At 35.5% G+C, this 22,099-nt stretch overlaps 1 protein-coding gene across 2 annotated transcripts; it reads left to right on the top strand.

The window, feature by feature from the left end:
- Positions 1-593: 593 nt before the first annotated feature.
- LOC128990030 (uncharacterized protein KIAA0930 homolog) lies at positions 594-21,204 on the top strand. Of its 2 annotated transcripts, XM_054412243.1 has the most exons (11): positions 594-1,071; positions 1,912-2,072; positions 2,950-3,129; positions 5,364-5,465; positions 5,633-5,773; positions 8,254-8,392; positions 10,361-10,467; positions 11,885-12,053; positions 17,726-18,190; positions 20,092-20,241; positions 21,134-21,204. In XM_054412243.1, exons 1-11 carry the CDS (start codon positions 963-965, stop codon positions 21,172-21,174), a joined length of 1,764 nt encoding a protein of 587 aa, XP_054268218.1. In that variant the 5' UTR covers positions 594-962; the 3' UTR covers positions 21,175-21,204. The 2 variants fall into 2 exon arrangements, with proteins under 2 accessions (XP_054268218.1, XP_054268220.1); XM_054412245.1 differs by lacking the exon at positions 17,726-18,190.
- The last annotated feature ends 895 nt before the right edge of the window (positions 21,205-22,099 follow it).

The raw sequence follows: 22,099 nt of genomic DNA, 5'->3' as shown, positions 1-22,099 counted from the left end.
ATGGAATAAAAATATGGTTTTCTTAATTTTGACCCTAAAAGCATAAAACTGTTGCAATATCTTTCCGAACCATAATCTAGTACTGTATATTTGAAGCATGTGCCTAATAGCATTAGTCAATGCCAATAGTTAAGGAGAAAATTCCAACATACTTTGGAAGAAAAATTTTCCTGTTATTATAATAGAGAATAAGTTAACTTTGTAGTTTGATTCAAATTTGGAAAATTAATCTATTAAAAATAACTATAAAAAAAACTCTTTATTACCCTACCTGTATCAGCAAGTGTTTGTTGAACTAATGTTATATAATTAGAGAAATATACCATTTTTAAAATCACTTATTTGAGTGAAAACCCAATTAGGCAAATATTAGAAATTCGCTTAGTTTGCAGGTTTACTTGTAGCGGGTGTATTATAATTTTTATAGCCTATGTTTTACTTTTAAAATCTTCTACTTCGTACTCTTTGAACTCAGTATTGAACCGTCCTCTCAGCTGTTATGCAGTGAATCATCTTCAAACTTCACTTCTCCCAGTTTGAGTTTAGTCAGTCAATCCTAGCAGACGCTCAGAGCTCTGACAGGCAGTGTCAGTGTCAGTAGTAGGCAGACGACATGAAATCTAATTGGAAATAGCAATGGATTGATGTGACTAAGTAGAAAAGGCAAAGTAGAAAGCAAATGTTGGATTGTGACAAGACTGAATTTCGAATGATAGTGTTGTGATGTTGTAATTACTAAATCGATAGAATTGTCTATCTGGAAGTATATATTTAGTTTGTAATTATCTTCTTAAGCTAATAATCTGAGGGGTATTTTTGCCTTATGGGCCAAATTCCGTTTGGAGGTTTTAAAGACTGTCACCACTAACACAAGTTTAATTGAATCAAATATTTTTCATGTATACAATATACCAATATAAAAGAATAAGTTAAATTTTTGGTTGTAATTAAAAAAAAGTTCAATGGCTTTTCCTGGGGCTAATTTTTTAAAGACTCCTACTGCTCTGGAACAATTACTGGAAGAGATAAATTTTCAAAGAACAAAAGAAATGCGGCAGCTACTGAAAGATGGTAATTCATAACAGTTTGCAATAACACTTTTAGCTTTATATCCTACTATAGTCCTCGCCACCCTAAGTTGAGGCAGCCCAAGGCCGCACGGCGTATATCTAGTGCGGCCTTTGGCTGCCTCAACTTAGGGTGGCGAGGACTATAGCTGTTACCCATGGGCTTCACCCCCGTTAGACATCATAAGTATAAATAACACTATTGATTGGTTAAGTTAACCTGAAATAAACAAAATACAGTAAAAGAAACAAATAAACACACCTGATTTTATTAAGGTAATAAATTGAAAGAATAACAAACAAATAAGTACAGCTGAGATATTTTTAACATTAGGTATATGAAAAGTTCACTTTCAAAAGGAATTACGACCTTAAAGGGCAATTTATAAAATAATGGATAGTTTTGCGCAAGGTTTCTCGTAGTGACAAACATTTTAAGTATGGTTTATGGGGGTTTCTCAAAAGTTCATGGGTACTTTTGGCTTTATATATCCTATAACTGGTTATTAGTGTTATATTATGAACAAATTATACTAGTGAAAATGAACGAGCATTTGTCATAAATCCACATTAGGACAGGACGACGTCTGTCGGGCCAGCTAGTAATAATTAAAAGTAGTCTTATCCCATACAACCAATGGACAATTCAATTATTTATTAAAGACTAATTGACTAAATTTGCATGAAATATTTTTACATTTGAAAATGTATTAGCCAATGTTGTTATTGTTACAAGAAGAAAAAAGAGGTTAGGTCTATGGTTCAATTTTTTTTTGGATTCAACTCTCAAAGATTCAAACCTTCATCATTGACATGATTTACATGATTTGGTCTTTATTTCCAGAATCAGGATTTGTAGTGTTGCAAGGTTCCTCATACTGGACTGATCTATTTGTGAGGCATTTCCTGTTCCAAGCTGAACACTGCATAGATGGTGACGATTTATTATTCTTTGTAAGGAAAAAACATATCAAAGGATCTCCACGTTACATGCCGAAGTATGAGGTAAGGTTTGTTTCTCATTTTCTGATCTAGTGTTACAATAAAATTCGTTTTTCTGAGTTCAACTGAGTCTAACTCTAGAAATGTCTATATTCTGTACTCATAGACTGCAGCTCTAGAAAAAAAATAGTTGAAACTATCAAGGGCGAGCAGCATGACAAGACCTTGCTGTCAGACCGCCACTGCCCACCACCGCGCCGTGCAGAGCGCATCATACCGTTCATAGCCGAACTGTTCGTGGGAAATTGTTATCTCTATCACTGTCGCTGTCAAAACGTGTCGTTTGTAGGTTAAATTTAAATTAATTTAACTGTCATAACCTAACCAAACTTGCTGAAAATGAAAATTTTGAATGAAGGTTTAGGCCTACCTACTAATAACAAAATACTTCTGTTCATAAAATAAAATTATAAATGTCTCAAAATCAATTATATAATTTTTTAATTATAAAATTAAACTATCATAACCTAACCAAACCAACCAAATTTGCTGATAATGAAAAAAATCAAGTCAAAAATTCAATGCCTCCGGTGGGTTTCGAACCGGCTACCTCCATATTATCAGCCCGGTACGCTATCCACTACACCACCGAGACCTACGACTATTCAATGTATCGTTGCGGTAATGGAGTTCGCTCGAGCAGTGGTGGACCTGGTGGGCGGTGGCGGTCTGTCGGCAAAGGTTAATAGCAGAATGCAGACTTGGATGTAATGGCTAATTACAGTGAAAATATCCAATCTTTTGGAAGCGATTAACAAAGAAGTTACTTTAGATTACTAGAACTTTTCTGGACGTTTTCACTGCACTGATAAAAGTTCTTTATATGGTACTGAAAGCTGAATATAGTCATCAAGGATGACTTGGTATGTTGTGTTACTAGACGGAGGTGGAAGTTTACCGGAAGGACAGCCGTAAGCTGCCTATCGGTGACCCGGAGTTGGACTGGGAGGAGACTGTATATCTCAACCTCATCATTCACCAGTTTGACTACACTCTCACACTCGCCATCTGCACCAGAACATCACCTAAGGAGCTGCAGGTGCTACGGCGGCACTCCCAGGTGAGAACAACTGCTTAACTGATGAGCAAGTCGAGAGATGCCATAGATTATCCTATGTCTTGGGTGTGAAATATTAGACCTAGATAAATCAACCAACTGTGATAAAGGCAGTTCAACCCCAGTTAACAATCACAGTAAATTCCTACAAACTCGGCACCCAATGACCTGGCAGTATGGATTTCTCATAAAGAATTTTTACATTAGTTCCACAAAACTCTAAGCCATCATGTTTACAGTTCTGGGAGTTACTGTGGAGGGCTTTTACAGTTACACAGTACATTATGTCCTGTTTGCTGTTGTTCTATGTACACTTTGCCATTTGGACCTAGTGTTACTTGGGACATAGGGACCAGGATGCAAAAGCAACACATGCTTGACAACTGGAGAATTAGTTAGCTTCATATAAATATTTTGTTACTTAGGCCTACCTTACAATATCCTTGTTTCTCGTTATTGAACTACATATTTCATCAGGTTCGTCTTCTACTAAGATTCGTCATACATTTAAAATTAAGGACAATACACGTTGACATGACACATTTAAAAAAAACTGAACATTATTTAGAGCAACTGTGACGGTTGTTCTAAACAATGTACAGTTTTTGTTAAATGTGCCATGTCAACATGTTTTTGTGTTCTCAATTTCAAATGTATGACAAATCTTAGAAGTGGATTAACCTGATGATGTGGCAGATGCCACAAAACATTTAGTTCAGTAATGAATAACAAGGATATTGTAAGGTACCAAAATAGTTATATTAATGTAAATCAATATCTAGGAGTAAGACAATGAATTCTGATTAGGGCCATGTCATACAAGCGCTATTGCCGTCGAGATAGTCCTGGAAAAATTGCATGTCATACGTCACGGCAAATGCAGCGCGTTGATGCCGTCCCTTTGCCAACGCCAGGTGCCTGTCATACGTAGCGTCTTCAGGGCGCATTTGCCGTCGTGGCAATTATGTTATTACCAAGATGGACACCATCCAGTTAGGTTGTATCAGCTTTTTGCACATTTTAGATACATGTGAAGAGTATTATCGGAAGAATCCAATAATCCTGTCATCTGATTCCAGTTTTCGTGCATGGCATCCCCAACCTCAATCCAGCACTGTGCCTTCAGTTGCCTGTTGCTGTAATCACTCGACTTTTACATCGTACAAAGGTGGCAGTTTTCCAACTAAATAAATAAATTTTTCCGTATCAAACATCGTATCAAATATCGTAATGATCACTCCAAAGGTGTTCCAGTTGTTCTGACAGTGCTCACGCGGCAAATGCGTCCCGCTAGCGCTAGCGCTCCGTATGACAGGGTCCCGCGTCACGTGCGCCGCGTCGCTAGCGCGACCGTCCGCGTTGGCTGCGCTCAGCGTCCGGCTGACGCGGACTCGCCGACGGCATTAGCGTCCGTATGACATGCTCCATAAAAACCCCATTGCCGGGTTGGAGCGACTTTAACACGACGGCATCTGCGCGACGGCAATAGCGCTCGTATGACATGGCCCTTAGTTAGCTGTTGTTTTTCGCGTCACAGCCCACAATTTTGAGGGTTTTGGAAAAAGTAAGTAATTTGTTTTCTAGAACAAGTTAACTTAATGGGTTTGTAAATGTAATATTGTTAGGTATATGAGAAACAATACGGATATGTACTATATTACTAACTTACAACTTACTGCCATGGCCATTTGTATCCCAGTCACTACTTGGCCTCAGCAGCACATCGCCTCCATCTGTTTCTTTCTGTCCTCAGCATCTTCTTCTTGCATTCCCAAGTGTGTCATATCTTGCTGGACATGATCCCACCAACTAGTTCATGTTCTTCTTCGTGTATTAAAACTTGGTTTTTGATTTCTGGCATTGTTTCCTTGTAACCTGGCATTCCTCAAACTTAGAAATCTTACGATTCACATTTGGCTACCTATTTCAAGATTGTGGGACTGTACAGTAATGATAGGCTCAAGGCTATTTTGAGGATTGGGTTAAATTTTGGCTAAATATGTAGTTTTTCAACCATTATGACCAGTACTACACAAACAAGTTATTGCTTAGTAAGAAACAAATTGGTCTACACAGGGGTCATACAAGCCAAACAGATCCAAAAGCAGTCGCAATTGTTAAGGTAACTATGTACGGTTTAAAATACCTAAGTTGAGGGTTTGGACCTATTTAATCACAATGTCCATTCAAATTTAAAACCTTCACTGACATAAATTTGTCAACCATGTGTGTTGCAGAAAGTCTATGCCTCTCCTAGTCGTCGGAGAATGGACACTAAAGGGGAAGTAGAAGAGATGGTCTACCCCCACGTGTGCTTTATGGTGGATAATTTTAATGAGGTATGATCATTTTAATGTTTCAATTAAGTAACCTAGAATGTGCATTTTAAACTTTTTTACAACTAGTACTAAAAAATTCTTAAGGAATTTCCATACATACATATAATGGTAACATATTCCTTCAATTTATATTATTTGCAATTTATATTATTTGCTCTGTTTGGCAGGTGTTCTGTGATATTCTTGTGAGGGACGGTGAGATGGTGTGTGTAGAGTTGGTGGCAGCAGACAGGTCGGGTCACATTCAAGCTGTCATATTCTTGGGTTCCATAAGATACGACGCTCTCAAAAGAGTCTATGATGCCAGGGTAAGTAGGCCTAATCATTTTACCCTTAGCTGATTAAATTATTTAACTCATTTTGTATATTGTAGAATTTTTCAAAGCATTGATGGTATATATTTGTCGATTTCACTTGGAGAAAATATAATATCTGTAACATGTTTAGCCTCTGGATCATGTATTTTACAAATAAAAGGTTAAATACCTGTTGTACTGTCTGTGATCCGGGTTTAGGTCAACTTTCACTGGTGGCAGCTTGAAAATGAACATTTAGGTTCTAAAATAAAATAATAATTGAAGACCCTTTTAAATGAAAGAAGTTATAACGTTACAACATTCATCAAATGGCATAACAAGGGCAATTACGGTGAAGGAGTAGTTATTTCATACAAGGGTACTATTTTAGTCTGTAGCGGCTTGTTAAAAGGCAGTCATAATTAACAGTGGAGGCTTTAGTATGGTATCAAAAGAGGCCAGATAATTTTCTTATCTTAACTGTACTGTTCTCTAGAGCTGTTTTGGGAAATATAGTCTTCAAACTATAGTTCAGTATAATTATGATCACATAATTTTACCGCTACTAATTTACCTATGGTAATTTGTTTATTAGATGCAATTTAATTAAACCTTTGAAAACATACATTATTAATTTACACAATTAATTTTTAATTTGTATATTTGGCATAAATAGGGGTGATTCAATATTTTCCATTTTCTTTTTAGAAATTTTGTGTTGATGTAAAGGATGAGTCATTGAGTATTTAACAAAGCGTAAATAAATTTAGGCCCTCATTTCAGTAGATAATACCTTATAAGTGTCAAATACATTTTGTACTATTTGTATAATATGGTGATGAAAGTATAATTTGCCCACTATGATCATGGGCAGTTGGTTCTACTGCAAAATGAATATAAAAGGTCACAACAAAGCAATTAAAATATAGTTTGTATGCAGCATTCCTGTGTTAAAAATGATACCAATAAGTTACCGGTACATATTGACAAAATAAAGTTATTAAAAATCCAAAACATTATCTCCTTTTTAAATGAATCTAAACAATGACTCTTTAACAAGTCACGTCTGTTTTTGATTATTTTAAATAGATTTAAAAGTAGGCTACAGTACCTAATAAATTGTTAAGTACTGTAGGCTACTTTTAATGTTATGGAAGTATTTCCTTTTATATAATGTCATACTTCTTTGGAATTTTAAGTGATTTTGATGAAAGAACCGCTGTTCTTAGTCATTACTAGAGGTTAAAGTACCTTAATCCGTCATGTGATCAATGTCACCGTTGAGCGGCGACCGGTTTCAACCCAACAAAGGGGTCATCAGGCGTAGGCTAGAAAGGAACATGGAATTACTCCGAAGAGGTCGTCGAAAATCTTAAAACACGTAACAAAGAACAATTAACATATAGGTTTTAATCAATATTTTTTTGTATTGACACACAAGTCTCATATGATTATTTCCTTCTTTACATACACATCAGTGTTGTCAGATATAAAACATCTATCAATAGATAATTTTCGCGCTTGCTCTAATACTCTGTGATGAGACTGGTGCGAGTGTTCAGTAGTGTAGCGTAGTCAAAGCCATTATTTCAGCCATCCCATGTAGTGTTGCCACTTCAAACACCGCAGCCTTAGTTAAAGGCGTGACTCAGTTCATTCAGGAAAAAAAATAATTGTAAAATGTAATTTTTTTCATAGTTATTTTTTGTATATTATGTGTAAATATTAGGCTAGTTTGATTTAGTTTCTGACTTGAGTAAGTTTGAAAATCTATATATATAAAAGGCAAAGCCCTCACTGACTCATTGACTCACTCACTCACTCATCACTAATTCTCTTAATTCCCATTTACCTAGGAGGCTGAAATTTGGTACATTGATTCTTTAGGCATTAAACAGGAAAACTAAGCTGTTTTTCTTCTGATCGGACTCTCGGGCTCCGCCCCAGTGGCTCTGGAGTTTCCCATGTTAACTTTATGAGTACTCATATTTAAATGGAATAAATGAATCTTAACAGCTGTTTCAATTAAACAAGTTGGTTATGTTCTATGATGTTCAATTGCATTAAAGTTATAAGGATTACCAACAGGATGCAGCACTATTATTTTTTTTATTTATGACAACAGCTAATTTGCAACCAAAACGTGAGTGAGAGTAGCGAACGTACTTTAACCTGGAGGCGAGTTAGCGTAGCGAACGAGCTAACCTGAAGGCAAGTGAGCGCAGCGAACGAGCTCCAACCTAAAAGTGAGTGAGCGTAGCGAACGAACTTCAACCAGGACATGATTGAGCCATGCGAACGAGCTCACTTATGAAGTTAAACGGGGCAAAGCCCGCGGGTACATCTAGTCATGTATACATGAAACTTGCTTGTGAATAAAGGCCTTTTTATTTATTTCATTTTAGTTTCCGATACATTTCAGCGTTTGAAACAAAAAAACCTACCTTCCTTTATTTTGTCCCCTGTGTAATGTATTGTTGTTTGTTGTACAGGCTAGTATGAGCAGCAAGATGGCTCAGAGGATGACATTTGGTCTGTTCTCAAGTCAGGCAGCTCAGAGGGTTGAGTTTGTGAGGATGAAAGGACCTCAGGGCAAGGGGCACGCAGAGATGGCCGTCACTAAACCAAAAGGTAAACTTACTTGAGGCTTTGGTAAGTAATGGCCACTATAGTAATTGTGTAAATCAGTAGCTAGACAAACTTGTACATAAATTACATCCAAATCCTCATCCTTGCTTTAAACAACCCACCCTGGTGCTTCAGATCCCACATAGCACAGTATAATAGTTATTCTGTTATATAATGATATTCTGTTGGGTATCTGTGCTATTTTTAGACGCCCAGTACTCACCTTAGCTACTTGATAGTGAATGTTCCAACCAATTAGTTGACTGGATAAGGTAATAAATTGAATCGTTCAGTAGACAACAGCTGTCGCAAGACTTTAAATTCCTTGCTCATCACTAGATTTTAATTTTCTTCAATTTAAATTTAATTTTTTTAAACTGACGGTTAATTTGCTTTAACATCTGAACGGAAGAAGGTAAACTAGTAAAGTCATATACAGTATATCATTGTAGGGAATTTGATTTTCTACAACCCTATGCCCAGCATTTAAAGAGGTAACTTGTCAAAAAGAAAAAAAAATGAGGAAATATGAATTTTTCTAAATTTACAAACTGTTGATAGTAAATAACGTGAAAACGATACAAGATATAGAAAAATAGTAAAGTACAAACTTGCTGGCAATTTAATAAGCTTTCATTTTGTCGCCAAAGTTACCATAATTTCGCTTGGATGCATGGTTTCCGAGATATCAGCAAAACACCCAAAAATGGTACCCTTAAAAAAATCTAACCAATTGAGTTTTATCTTGATTCATTTTCAATCCACTTATATCAAACCAGTTCTCTAGCTCACAAGACATTCTGTAAGTTTGAGAATTAATTCCTCATAATTTTTTGATTTGACGACTGCAGTAGTGTCATCTGCATACAGAATAAGACTATTGGAAACATTTTTACTTAAATCATTAGCTGTATGGGCTATTAATTAACAGCTGTGTCTAACGAACATGTCGGCCTTAGTCACTAACAAGACTACAAGATCGCGCCACTCATCCTACACTCATCCTTCACTCATATTTGGGTTAAAATACGCACATAGTGGCGTCCCCATCTTAACTAATTGATATTGTATTAACAGAAGTGGCCCCAGAATGGACCCTTGAGGCAACCTGACTTTAATTTCCTCCCAATTAGATTTTATTTCTTGCCTATTTTTTTATATTTTTGTCCTTTAGAAGCAAACATTTAAGTAGTATCCAAGCCAAGATATCGATTTAGTATAACATTTATAAAATGCTAATTTTAAAAAAAAAGAAGATTGTGGTTAACACAATCAAATGCCTTGGACAAGTCCACAGAACCCCATTGTGATCTGCGACCCATCCAAGACCCATGCCACCTCATCGAAGAACTCAGCTAAAGCAATCATTGTGCCAAGGCCTTTTCTAAAACTGAACTGTTTTTCAAAAATACTTTAAAATCTTCCATGAAATTAATTAATGCTACTTTAAGATAGACAATCTAATACTTTTTACCATCGGTAAATTTGGTTTGAGGGTATTATTTTAAGTGAAAGGAGATAGAATAGGAATAGTATTTTTGGTAAAAACATTATGTAGGTTGTTCCAGAGAGAGTAGTTGGAAGTTCTTGGAAGGCTTGACTACCAAGAGTTTAACTTCAGTAGTCCCATATGTTTAATTAGCTGAAGCGATAAGATATACAGTTTATAAATGGATTTATTTTTTAATAACTATACGGAAAATTAATGCCAAAAATCACTTTAGTTTGTAGCGAAGTCACAACTTCAGCGGGTTCATAGTAATCATAGTAGTTAAAATGCCTAAAAATATGTCGGGTGAAGCTGACGGGCAACAGCTCATTAAGCGTGTTTAGAAGGAAAGCCAAGTAGTAATGTTTTAATACTTCAGCTGACAACGATAGTTTCTTCTGGTCAAAAACAACCCACAGACTTCTGCTATGTTTTGGTTGTTTTAGGTGTCAAGGGTCTTGTATTTTGTATGTTTGTGGCAGGCTATGGAGCAGAGACACCTACCTCTGAGCCGGGACTGTGTGCCATCGACATGTGGGACTCTGACTGGGACGAGGATCCTGAAGACTTCTACGTCTACAGACATCAGGTGAGAAGGGGGGATCTTAGCTAGCATGTAAAATAAGCATTTTAGAGTTCTGAAATCATATGCAATATTGTAAATGTATTTCAAGGTACACTTTTACCTTTGACTATTGATGGAAGTAGGGGTATTCCCACAGTAAAGCTGATGACAGTTTTAAAATAGAAAATAAATGTAGTTACAAACAACCCACCAATGTGCTATCAATTGATCTGTCATATACACAAACTGTATACTCAAGACTGAAAGGACAAATTAATGTAAACTTAAACATATTTTATTCAAATATGTATCAAGAGTATTATACGTATCAAGAACGAAGAGAATAGTATTGGCCGTGGCACATTCTGTTAGAGGCTCTTTAAACTTCACCTATTTAAATATAAAACTGACTAGCTGTACCCGCGGGCTCTGCCCCGTTTAACTTCATAAGTATTCACATGGCTCAATCACGTCCTGGTTGAAGTTCGTTCGATACGCTCACTCACCTTTAGGTTAGAGCTCGTTCGCTGCGCTCACTTGCCTTCAGGTTAGCTCGTTCGCTTCGCTAACTCGCCTCCAGGTTGAAGTTCGTTCGCTACACTCACTCACCTTTTGGTTGCAAATTAGCTAATTTGCAACCAAAAGGTTTTAACATGGGAAACTCGAGAGCCACTGGGGTGGAGCCCGAAAGCCCGATCAGAATAAAAACTACTTAGTTTTCCTATTTAATCCCCAAAGAATCGGCGTACCGAATTTCAGCCTCCTAGGTAAATGGGAAGTGGGAGAATTAGTTATGAGTGAGTCAGTGAGGGCTTTGCCTTTTATATATTTAGATTACAGCTGGTCCAATAGAATGAGGAACCAAGGACTATTTTTCTTATAGGCCTAGTTAAATTATTTTTAGTATACACCATTTAAAACTTGCTAACTAAAACTTATTAATGTATATGCAATTTGTTGTTTATTACTTGAATTCAAGTATGTCATATACCAGTTCAAGTATGTACTTGTACCATATACATTCCAAATCCATTCTCAAAATTATCTATGTAAAAACTTAAAGATTGATCTTCGTTTGACATTTTGTCAAAAGTCAACTTGACCAGTCAAACCGATCAAGTTTTTAGCTCAACCACCAAGATTAACTCAAATCAATGTCAGTCAGTTTGTTGGGTTGAGATAAACACGAGTTTTAGTCACAAAACTACTGGGGTTTCTGACTACATAAACACATAACTGAACATTGTACTTATATGTGATGTTAATCTACATCTATCCAATCTTATTTTTCTTTTGGATAGTTTAATGGGCTAGTAAGAAAATAGACTAATCTTTTATTGCATATTGATGCAAAAATTAAAATTTATATTTTCAACTATTATATTTATATAGAGATATAAAATGAATAATGATAAAAACAAGAAACGCGATTTGCTTACAGAGAAGACTGAGTGATCCAAGCGCCAACCTGAACAACTTTGTGCGCAGCGGATGGAGAACCAAGGCTTACGAGGCTAACGGCCCCGGAGCTCGCACTCGGTCCGAGAATGACGGACTGGACTGTATTGCAAATGGAGTGGCTGAGATAGAAGCAGGGGATGTCAGAGACGGTGAGTGTATGTTGGACGTTGTAGAGTGTTGTCTATTGTGATGTAATCGTTTGCTGCATCAAGAGTCAAGTCAGCTGTGTGACTGTGTAAAGAGTGTCCATTTTTAATTTCCTTTATTAATTTCTTTTACTCTGTCTAGGTCTTGAAGTATTTTTTTGTCAACTTTTAAGAGTTTTAGTTTTTGACGGAACTTCATTTGATGCTACCTAGGTATGAATATGTATAAACGTGTTTTAGTAGGCTAAAAAACTTAAATGCCTGTACAGGGTGTCTACCAACCGGGAAATCCGGGAAAACCGGGAATTGTACTTAATTTTTTACTGGCCATGAAATGTACGGGAATTGTCCTTAAATGCCAGACTATGTCCTTAAATTTTTAATGGGTCATAATTTTATTGATCGCTAGTTGGTTAGGAGCACATAAAAGGTTTATCAGATGTTTGTTTACATTTTCATAATTTATTACTAGAGTAATTATGCAATAAAAATCCCATTAACAATCTCAAACCCATTAATATTTTATCACGACAATCAAGTGTCAAGTCAAGTACTTCCAAGAACTGTTGACTCAGTTAGCTAGCTCATAAAAGTTGTATCACTTTTATTCCTTTACAACTTCTGTTTTTATTACTAGGGCTTATTATGAGATTATATTATGAGGAATTATTATGAGATCCCAAACCTATTTTATCGTGAAAATAATAGCTTTATAATGGCTGTTAAATTTCACTTCTTACTTGTACTTGGCTTGAAGATTCATTTTGCCGCGGCCATTGCCTAGTGCCATAAAACTGTTTATGGTTTCATATTAAACATGTAAATAATCTACAGTCTTATTTTGTAAGTTAACCCCTTTTTTATGGATGTTTTATCTTTCAATTGACAAAACTACAAGCATTGTTATTTGCATGAATGTTTTATCACTATGTAGGCCTTCTTGGTTTCAAATTATGTCATTGCATTTTCTGTATCTTTGTCTTATATTGTTGGCTATTCAGGTTTAAATGTTTTTTGTTTCCCATATATTTATTTGTTGAGTTGTATGCTTTAAGCAATCTAAATCTTAAGAACTAGAATGATGATAGTGACTTTGCTGCTATTATAACCTCATTGTTTGTTACTCAGTTTATTTAGGCCCTCCTAAATAATTAGGCCTAGGCCTGGGTATTTTGATTCTTGAAAGTGCTGTAAAATATATTAAGAAAATGTAATTGAGCCTAGATAAACAACTAATGATTGCTATGTGTCGATATTAACTTTGCAAATGAAAATACAATAATCTTACTCTGTGCTTATTGCTTATTGGTAGCCGCTTACCATACCTTGATTTTGTACTAAGAACTGAGCAACAATATGCATTAAAGAGATTGCGTTTCTCTGTTACACTATAAAAGTTTTACCTAAAGTATAGGTAGGCCTATGCTTGTTTACTGTCAATAAATTTCTATTTTGAAATTTTTAACTCTTAGGCTATCTATTATTATTTACTCTTCTATCTGGTACAACTACAGTTAATAACAAGATTAATACAGTTTGACCAATCAGGAAAATTATTCGGTAGGCCTAATGACACCGACAAAGGTTACGCCAAAGTGCCCTTAAATGTACGGGAATTGTCCATGAATTTTTTATCCAGAATGTAGTAGACACCCTGTGTAATTTTTACCCAATTTTTTTTAAATTTTGAAGGTAGTTGATTTAGAAAGTATGTTAAAAAATTTAAATTGAAAATATCTTAGAACTTTGTTGTTTATACCTTAAGTTCTTATGCAGATATGAAGCAATTCGTTTTCTCCTAAAAGTATGAACTGCAACTAGTATTACTAATTGGTAAAGGGAAATCAATAAAAATCATGATAAATTTTCCAAATGTGTTTTTATGTAGTTTGTTGTGAGGCATCCAAAAAAACTATAGTGGGGGGGGGGGGGCGTTGAGGAGTTTATTATAGTGGGGAGTGCGTGGAGGAATTTATTTTTGTTTAACCCTAGCAGTGGCCAATGCTAGAATTGGGGAATGGCCAACCCATTTTGGCGATTTTGCAGACTTTTTTTGAAAATTCTTAAAAATTCAACCGTACAAGTAAACCTAGCCAACCTCATAGTCATTTTGTTCAGAAAGAACAGGAGAATCTAGAAATAGTAATATCATAACGATTTAGACAATGTATTTTATCGGTAAAGTGAAAAAAATAAAAAAAATATTTGTTTCTTTTGAAGTTTCAATAGTGGCCTCGGTATTTTTTTTTTCTACGGATTTCTTATGGGAAATTCATTATATACATTTTGTAGACAATCTAATTCCCTACATAGAAATATATAACATGTTAAGAAAATAATTTTTTTCATAATTTTTGGAGCGAAATATAATGACAAACGGAGAACCGAAAAAATTGAAAACCGTACAGTGTTAGTTTATGTTGTAAAAAGTTATATAATATATGTGTATACTAATAATGATATATACATGTTTGTAAAGCTAATGGAGTAAGGAATCAAAAAAAGTCATTAAGTTTATGGTAAAAATTATTTTTTACCTATAAACATATGTATATAAAATAATGTTTCTATACTTTAGCGATTTCGCGAGAAAAAAAATTCACAGTATTTAGTATACAACTTTTGTACCAATTTTTTTTACTTCAAAAAAACATAATAATCTTGTAGTGTATTCAATTACCTACATAAAAATGTATAACATGTTAGAAATATTTTTTTTGTACGTAATAGGGACATAATAATACAATAACCCCAAAACCGCAAATAAGTGTAAACTATAAAGTGTTTGTTTGTGTTGTGAAACATTGTGTAGGCTATATATGTATAAACTAATGATGATATGTACATATTTGTAAAGCTAATGAAGTAAGGAATCCAAAAAAGTCATAAGTATGATGGTAAACAGTTATTTTCACCTATGATTATGTATCAATTTGAGAACGTTTTGAATTTTTTGCGCATTTCAAGAAAATGAAGTGTACAGTATTTAGTATATAACTTTTTTACCAATCTTTTTACACCCAAACCAATATAAACATGTATAAACAAGTATATTCATTCACCTTTATAAAAATGTATAACACCTTGGGTAAATCATTATATAGCATATATAGCACGGCGAACTAAGATCCGTCTCGTACAACAATCTCTGAATGTCATCGTCATTTTTGGACATGATGCTAACAAAATACAGTATTTAGTATAGGCTATAACTTTTTTACCAAATTTTTTACCCCCAAACCAATATAAACATGTTGTAGTGTATTCATTTACCTTTATAAAAATGTATAACACCTTGGGTATATCATTATATAGCATATATAGCACGGCGAACTAAGGTCCGTCTCGTACAACCATCTCTGAATGTCAGAATCGTCATTTTTGGACATGATGCTAACAAAATACAACCTTTTATGAACACTATTTCACACAATTCAGTAATATTTATGCATAATAAAATGCATGAAGATTACTGTTATACACACACACAAACTTCACTAACACTAACACTACGAACTAATAACGTATTTAGTAATAAATCGCGGATAACATGAGAGCGAACACTCATTGGCAACAACACACAATGGCGAATACACAAGACAGCTGTAGCAGTAATGACTCACTTCCGTCGTCTTCATTTGAGCAGACGTAAATAACCCTGAGCGCAAGGATGCCATTCTCACAATCTATATTTCTTCCTCTTCAATATGACATATTATATGACTAGTAATATTAACTTACACTGTATGTAATTCGTATTTCCCTACCGTCACCTGACGATGGTTGGCCATTTGTTATAAATTTCGAAAACAGCTGTTTTCATAAAATCGTACCGGTTGTCAAATCAATATTTAGTTCTAAATATCACTACCACAATGAAGATAAAATCAATGGCTATCCAGTGGTACCACCCGCAAAATCCCAAGACGAAAATTTCCCGAGCAGGGTAATGACAAACAAGACGTGTTTTGCCAGTTCCCAAGTGTCAGCTGCAAAAGTCGTGCCGCGCCAAAAATTCATTTGATTTCTAATCGTCGTGACAATGTTATATACATGCTACAGGGTTTGTTTATGTAATAAAATGTAAAATGAAAGTTCAGAATGTGATCTTTCGAATGGTATATATATTATTCTCATCTGAGTTGATAATAAGTGTTTTTTTACCGTTAAAATAATTTTGGCCCATACCGTCACCAGACGACGGTGGCCATTCTAAGCATCAACGTCAAACCGTCACTAGACGACGGTTGGCCACTGCTAGGGTTAATGACTGGGCTTATTAAACTACTACCAAGGAGACATTTCTTTTTCATCACCGAATGATTTCTCTGGCCTAATGATTTATTAACCTCAATTATTCTGCATCTCGAGTCCAAAATAGTTTTTACATAATTCCACTAGAAGTTTGTTACCATAACATTTTACTGTGGCAAAAGCTATTAGCAGTTCAGTAAAAGTAATGAAGGCATAAAGTGTTGTGGTTTTGGTTTATAATATTATGAAAAAAAAATTGTGGCCAAATATTTTTTTAATAAAATAAGACAATAATTACTGCAATTAAAATTAGTAGGAGTTGGATTACCGTCTTGGTAGGTTTGTGTCATGATTGTATTATTTTTCTGTGAGGTTCTGTACCGTTTCCTTGTGTAGAATTAAAAATCTGGTTTTATTATCATTTCAGGATGAAAAATGATATAGGTAGAGGGTGCTTTTTTAAACTCAACCCAACTACTGTCAGGCACAACAAAACAATCTCATATGATGATATCCCTGTTTTCTTTACTTCACTGCCGATCAGCAAATATGCATCGTTCCAGTTATTAATGAGTTTTAGCCGTTAAGTGTTATTGATAAACATAAAACACCAAAGTTTAGTGTTGATTGTAAATAAGATGTAATATGGTTTTTTTAATGCTCAAATAGAGCTTGCAAAAACACCAAGGAATTATCCACAATAAATTCCCAGTAACACTAAAACTTGTAGATAACTATGTAACAATGCATATCTGCTGATTGGCAATGAAATAAAGAATACAGGGGTAGCAAAATGTGAGCTTGTTTTGTCTTTAAACAGTGTCTAATAGTACTTGTGATTTGGGTTGAGTAAAAAAAAAACACCATGTATAAGTAGTTCACAATGTAGTTGTTTAAATTTGTAGGTAGCGTAGTAATAGCTGTATTTAGTGCTTCTAGAGCTAGTTTCATTTATTGGACTTACACAAATTAAAAGAATGTAACTTTAGACAGAGTCATCAGTTGATTAAAATAAGACTTTGTTATCAAATCATATTACATTTAAGACAAAGTAAGGATAGAAGAAGAATTATAACGTATCAGCAAAAAACTAATGATTTCAAGCTCAGACAAATACTAAGAATCCACTAAAAGATGCCATTTAACTTCAAGTAGAATTTAAATATAGAATAATTTTTAAAAATCATTTTCCTGGTTAAACCTGGTGATGTTATAAATCTGTAGGCCTCTAGTATTACGACTACTCATGTCCAAAAACCTCTAGCTACTGGTAAATAATTTTCTTCTCTCTGTGTGCTTTGTCACTGTCATGTCATATGTATCAATGTTGTCTGCTCTCACCTCGTCGTTCACCATTCGGTTTGCTTCATCCATTACTGACGATCGCTCGCTTAGCCTCTTTTCTCTCTTTTTGTTTGTAGATTGTTCGAGCGTTGGTTTAGTTTCACCACTTCCCGCCACTTCTCATTGTTCTTGTAAGTGCATGGGCATGCGAGCACGTTCGGAAATTTGCAAGCCTTCGACTTTGACGGCCGACAGAGAGAGTGAGTCAGAGACGGAGGCTGGGTCCAAGAAAGACGAGGAAGACAGTGACGAAGACGAGTTCCATGATTGTCTATCTTGGGGAGAGGCGGACTTGGAGGTGGGAGTAGACGTTGGCGCAATGGCCGAGGAAAAGCAGAAATGCACCTGCGCTGACGTTGAACCGACACCTGTCAAATACTGCACAAACTCGCTTCCAAAAATGTTTAAAGACTCGGCGAATCGCAAGACTAAGATGTTGAATCGGCAAGTACCTCCTCACAAAGTAGCTCCCGACGGCACTTTAGTTCACTACTGGTGTGATATGCCGACAAGAAGAGCATCGTTCAGTGGTCCCAGTTATGGTAGGTCACTACTGCATGTTAGCTTTGCTTGCTTAGTACTTGTTGGTGTTGATTTTATTGTGTCTAGTAAATAGGAAGTAATCTGTGGTTACTTTATATACATCATAATCGATTATTTATATTAATATACTATTAATTGGTAGCAGTTTCAGAAAAAGAATTAATTACCTACTACTGGAACATCAATATATTAAATAATTACATTCTGACATTTTGCTGTAACTTCTGCAAGGCATTTTGTTTTCAGTGGCATCTTCAAGCATCCATTTGTATTTTGTCAACAATCTATATATTAATAGGCAAGCATGTTTCTTTAAAACCTTTTATCTCAGCTTGCGTGCATCACAGGGAAAATCTACGCATACTGTTAAAAGATATTTGCCTGTAGATGTGCAGAATACCTTTATAAATTAAAAAAAAGGCCGAAAAGTTAGCACAAAAAATTAATTAAAAATTAAACAGAAATTAACATGGGCCTATGGGTTGCCATGCTGGCGACGAAATAACAACGAAATCTAAACCAAAAATAAAAACAGATGAAAGAAATTCCAATCACATGTTTTCTTTACAGCAAGGGGTGAAAATAGAGAAGTCTGTACATTACATATTTTTGGTTAAGGGTGTAGCATAGAGCACAAGGGCCTAGATTTTTTAGGATTTTTTGAGAGGATAGCAGGCTTACCTGAGTGGGAAAGAGTCCAAACTGGCACAGGAAACACAAAACAAAACTTTACACTATATACACAAAACATTAGAATATTTCACTGTCACTGACAGCATTTTCAACTAAGGAAGAGAGAGTTTTCTAGAAAACTCCATTTGCCTTTTTTTGTATATCTTTTAAATGTACAAAAAAAAAGAACTGTAAATTTTTTGAAGTACAGTTTTTCATTTGCCCTTTTATTTATTTATACATTAGTTATAAATGATGATTTCTTTAAAAAAATCTTTAAAAAGTCTTTTTTTTAATATAAAACGGCGTGATAAAGCTTAAAGTTGGGTTCCGATAGTAGCTCTTAAAATTCAGGGGTGTTGAATTCTCCTAGAAAAGTTCTTGAATTTTTCAAACCAGATTTAGTAGACAGACACCCTGTTAATTGACGAGATACCAGTTACTTCTAGGTAGGCATTTGATGTAATGCTTTCTTTAGTGTCAAAACAATTATTTGATTTGAAAATTAAATCTAGAATCCGCCGAATATGATTATACAAAGTACTACAGTTTCTTATTCATCAAAACTGAAGTGTCAAAAGATATTATAAGGGATATTTTACGGTAACTAACTAAATTTTTCAGGTCAGGAGTAATAATTGGTGTTTTATTCCAAGCTAATAATATTTGTGAAATGTTTCAGTCAATTAAAACTTTAACTGTAGAAAAAGGGGAGTATATATATTCAGGAAAATCATCCAGGAAGTAGACAGACATCTCAATTTGGAATAGTAATATTTACACTATAAGATTTTTCTGACTAATCTTAATACTTTATTGATGATCTACGCCTTGAAATATTTCTAATGTATTGCAGTTAACTATTAGTTAATCTAAAATATTTGGTAATCTGAAATGGGTCCGGTCCCAACCATTTTGGAATATCGGGACTCTACTGTATAATCTTAATCTATTTGCACACACATGTGTTGTTTGTGGTTGAGTAAAGTATATTCAAAGCCTTAGCAACATGACTTTTAAACAGTGTAAAAACCGGCGGTTAGTAAAGTTTTAAAGTTTAAAATTTCATCCATTGAAAAACGTGTGTCAACGATTCATGGCTTACTAGCACACCGAGTATGATAGGAAAGTTTGAAAATACATTGCTGTCTACCAATAAATATATCACAGCTACTCCAGTTGTATGGACCAGTTTACGTACTAAGTGTTTTGGGCTTGTGTGTTACAGAGCTGGACGATGGAGCATACAACCCGCTGTGGACAATGAGAGGCTTTACACAGACATTCCACTTCTGGAAAGAGAACAAGAGAGCTCAGTCCGTGCCTCTCAACGCCTTCCTCACTTACATAACGTTACCATGGTGGACCATAGCTAAAGGTACTTTGCTGTCCCTACAATCGCCATCATATACAAGTAATTTTGCAATTGACTCTCTGCCTTTCATGTTTTAAATTAAGGTGTTCAAGACGAGAGCAGTAAACTGCTTCTGTATTCTTGAATTGTGCCTGTAGCTACTGAGGTATAAGGCAGTACACACTCTGCCTCTTTTGCGCCTAAACGCTGTTACAGATTTAATATTATGTACCCTGGGCGAGATGGCCAAGTTAGATTAGCGGACGTCTGAACAGCCACTGGGGAGGGGTATGACCAAACTGGTGAAGCTGATGTCCTGAGAAACCCCCCTGGGAGAAATCTTATAGATTTAAAATTATGTTTTCATTTTATACTGTTTTAGTGACATGTTTTATTTTGACTAATACTTGCCACTAATGATTAATTACTGAAAATTACATATGGTTAAATAAAATGAAGTTTTGTTTACGTTCATCAAAGAGCACGAGTTATTTTATTATCTAAGAAATTTAAATATTCAATTTTGAACACACGCTTGAGAATATCTACAGCTATGTTCTCGAGTTTAGAGGGCAGCTTCTCCCTAAGAATAGGTTTTGTTGACACGGTTTTCCATCAATGTGGGTTGGAGCAAATTCTGAAAACAATGAACCAGAAATTAGGTTGAAAAATCTGTAGTTAAAAGTCTCTGAATAATTTAAAGTTAATTTTAACTGAGTGTCTTTATCTTGTTAATCATCTTCTGTATTCAGTACCTAACTGATTTTTTACGGTTATGTTTGGTACTTAAATCAAACGAGTGAACTCTAGATATTAAATTTTTGACTATGTCTATTACACGTACCCATCTTTAATGACAGTTATTTCTATCATTATGCACAGGTCTCATACTCATATCGATGTTTGTGTTGTTCAGATATCCTAGATCACAGGGAGGAGCCCATACTGACATTCTAGTCACACCTCCTCTACAGCCTCGGTCGTGCCTCTGTGTTGTACTGTGCGTCATATTTCTATCATTATGTAGAGGTCTCATACTCATATCGATGTTTGTGTTGTTCAGATATCCTAGATCACAGGGAGGAGCCCATACTGACATTCTAGTCACACCTTCTCTACAGCCTCGGTCGTGCCTCTGTGTTGTACTGTGCGTTGTATTTCTATCGTTATGCACAGGTCTCATACTTATATCGATGTTTGTGTTGTTCAGATATCCTAGATCACAGGGAGGAGCCCATACTGACATTCTAGTCACACCTCCTCTACAGCCTCGGTCGTACCTCTGTGTTGTACTGTGCGTTGTATTTCTATCGTTATGCACAGGTCTCATACTTATATCGATGTTTGTGTTGTTCAGATATCCTAGATCACAGGGAGGAGCCCATACTGACATTCTAGTCACACCTCCTCTACAGCCTCGGTCGTACCTCTGTGTTGTACTGTGCGTTGTATTTCTATCGTTATGCACAGGACTCATACTTATATCGATGTTTGTGTTGTTCAGATATCCTAGATCACAGGGAGGAGCCCATACTGACATTCTAGTCACACCTTCTCTACAGCCTCGGTCGTACCTCTGTGTTGTACTGTGCGTTGTATTTCTATCGTTATGCACAGGTCTCATACTTATATCGATGTTTGTGTTGTTCAGATATCCTAGATCACAGGGAGGAGCCCATACTGACATTCTAGTCACACCTCCTCTACAGCCTCGGTCGTACCTCTGTGTTGTACTGTGCGTTGTATTTCTATCGTTATGCACAGGTCTCATACTTATATCGATGTTTGTGTTGTTCAGATATCCTAGATCACAGGGAGGAGCCCATACTGACATTCTAGTCACACCTCCTCTACAGCCTCGGTCGTACCTCTGTGTTGTACT

Source organism: Macrosteles quadrilineatus, unplaced genomic scaffold (genome assembly GCF_028750875.1).
Source record: "Macrosteles quadrilineatus isolate MER2022 unplaced genomic scaffold, UCM_ALF_1.0 Scaffold_3__2_contigs__length_128488019, whole genome shotgun sequence".
Taxonomy (NCBI): Eukaryota; Metazoa; Arthropoda; class Insecta; order Hemiptera; family Cicadellidae; genus Macrosteles; species Macrosteles quadrilineatus.
Note: the sequence above shows the minus strand (reverse complement) of the source record. Positions and strands in the feature narration are given on the sequence as shown.

Excerpts from the sequence above, each read along its gene's own strand:
- LOC128990030 (XM_054412243.1), top strand. The coding sequence starts at position 963 with ATGGCTTTTCCTGGGGCTAATTTTTTAAAGACTCCTACTGCTCTGGAA. Across the intron at positions 5,466-5,632 it reads TGGTGGATAATTTTAATGAG|GTGTTCTGTGATATTCTTGT; the intron begins GTATGATCATTT and ends TCTGTTTGGCAG. Across the intron at positions 8,393-10,360 it reads GGCCGTCACTAAACCAAAAG|GCTATGGAGCAGAGACACCT; the intron begins GTAAACTTACTT and ends TGTTTGTGGCAG.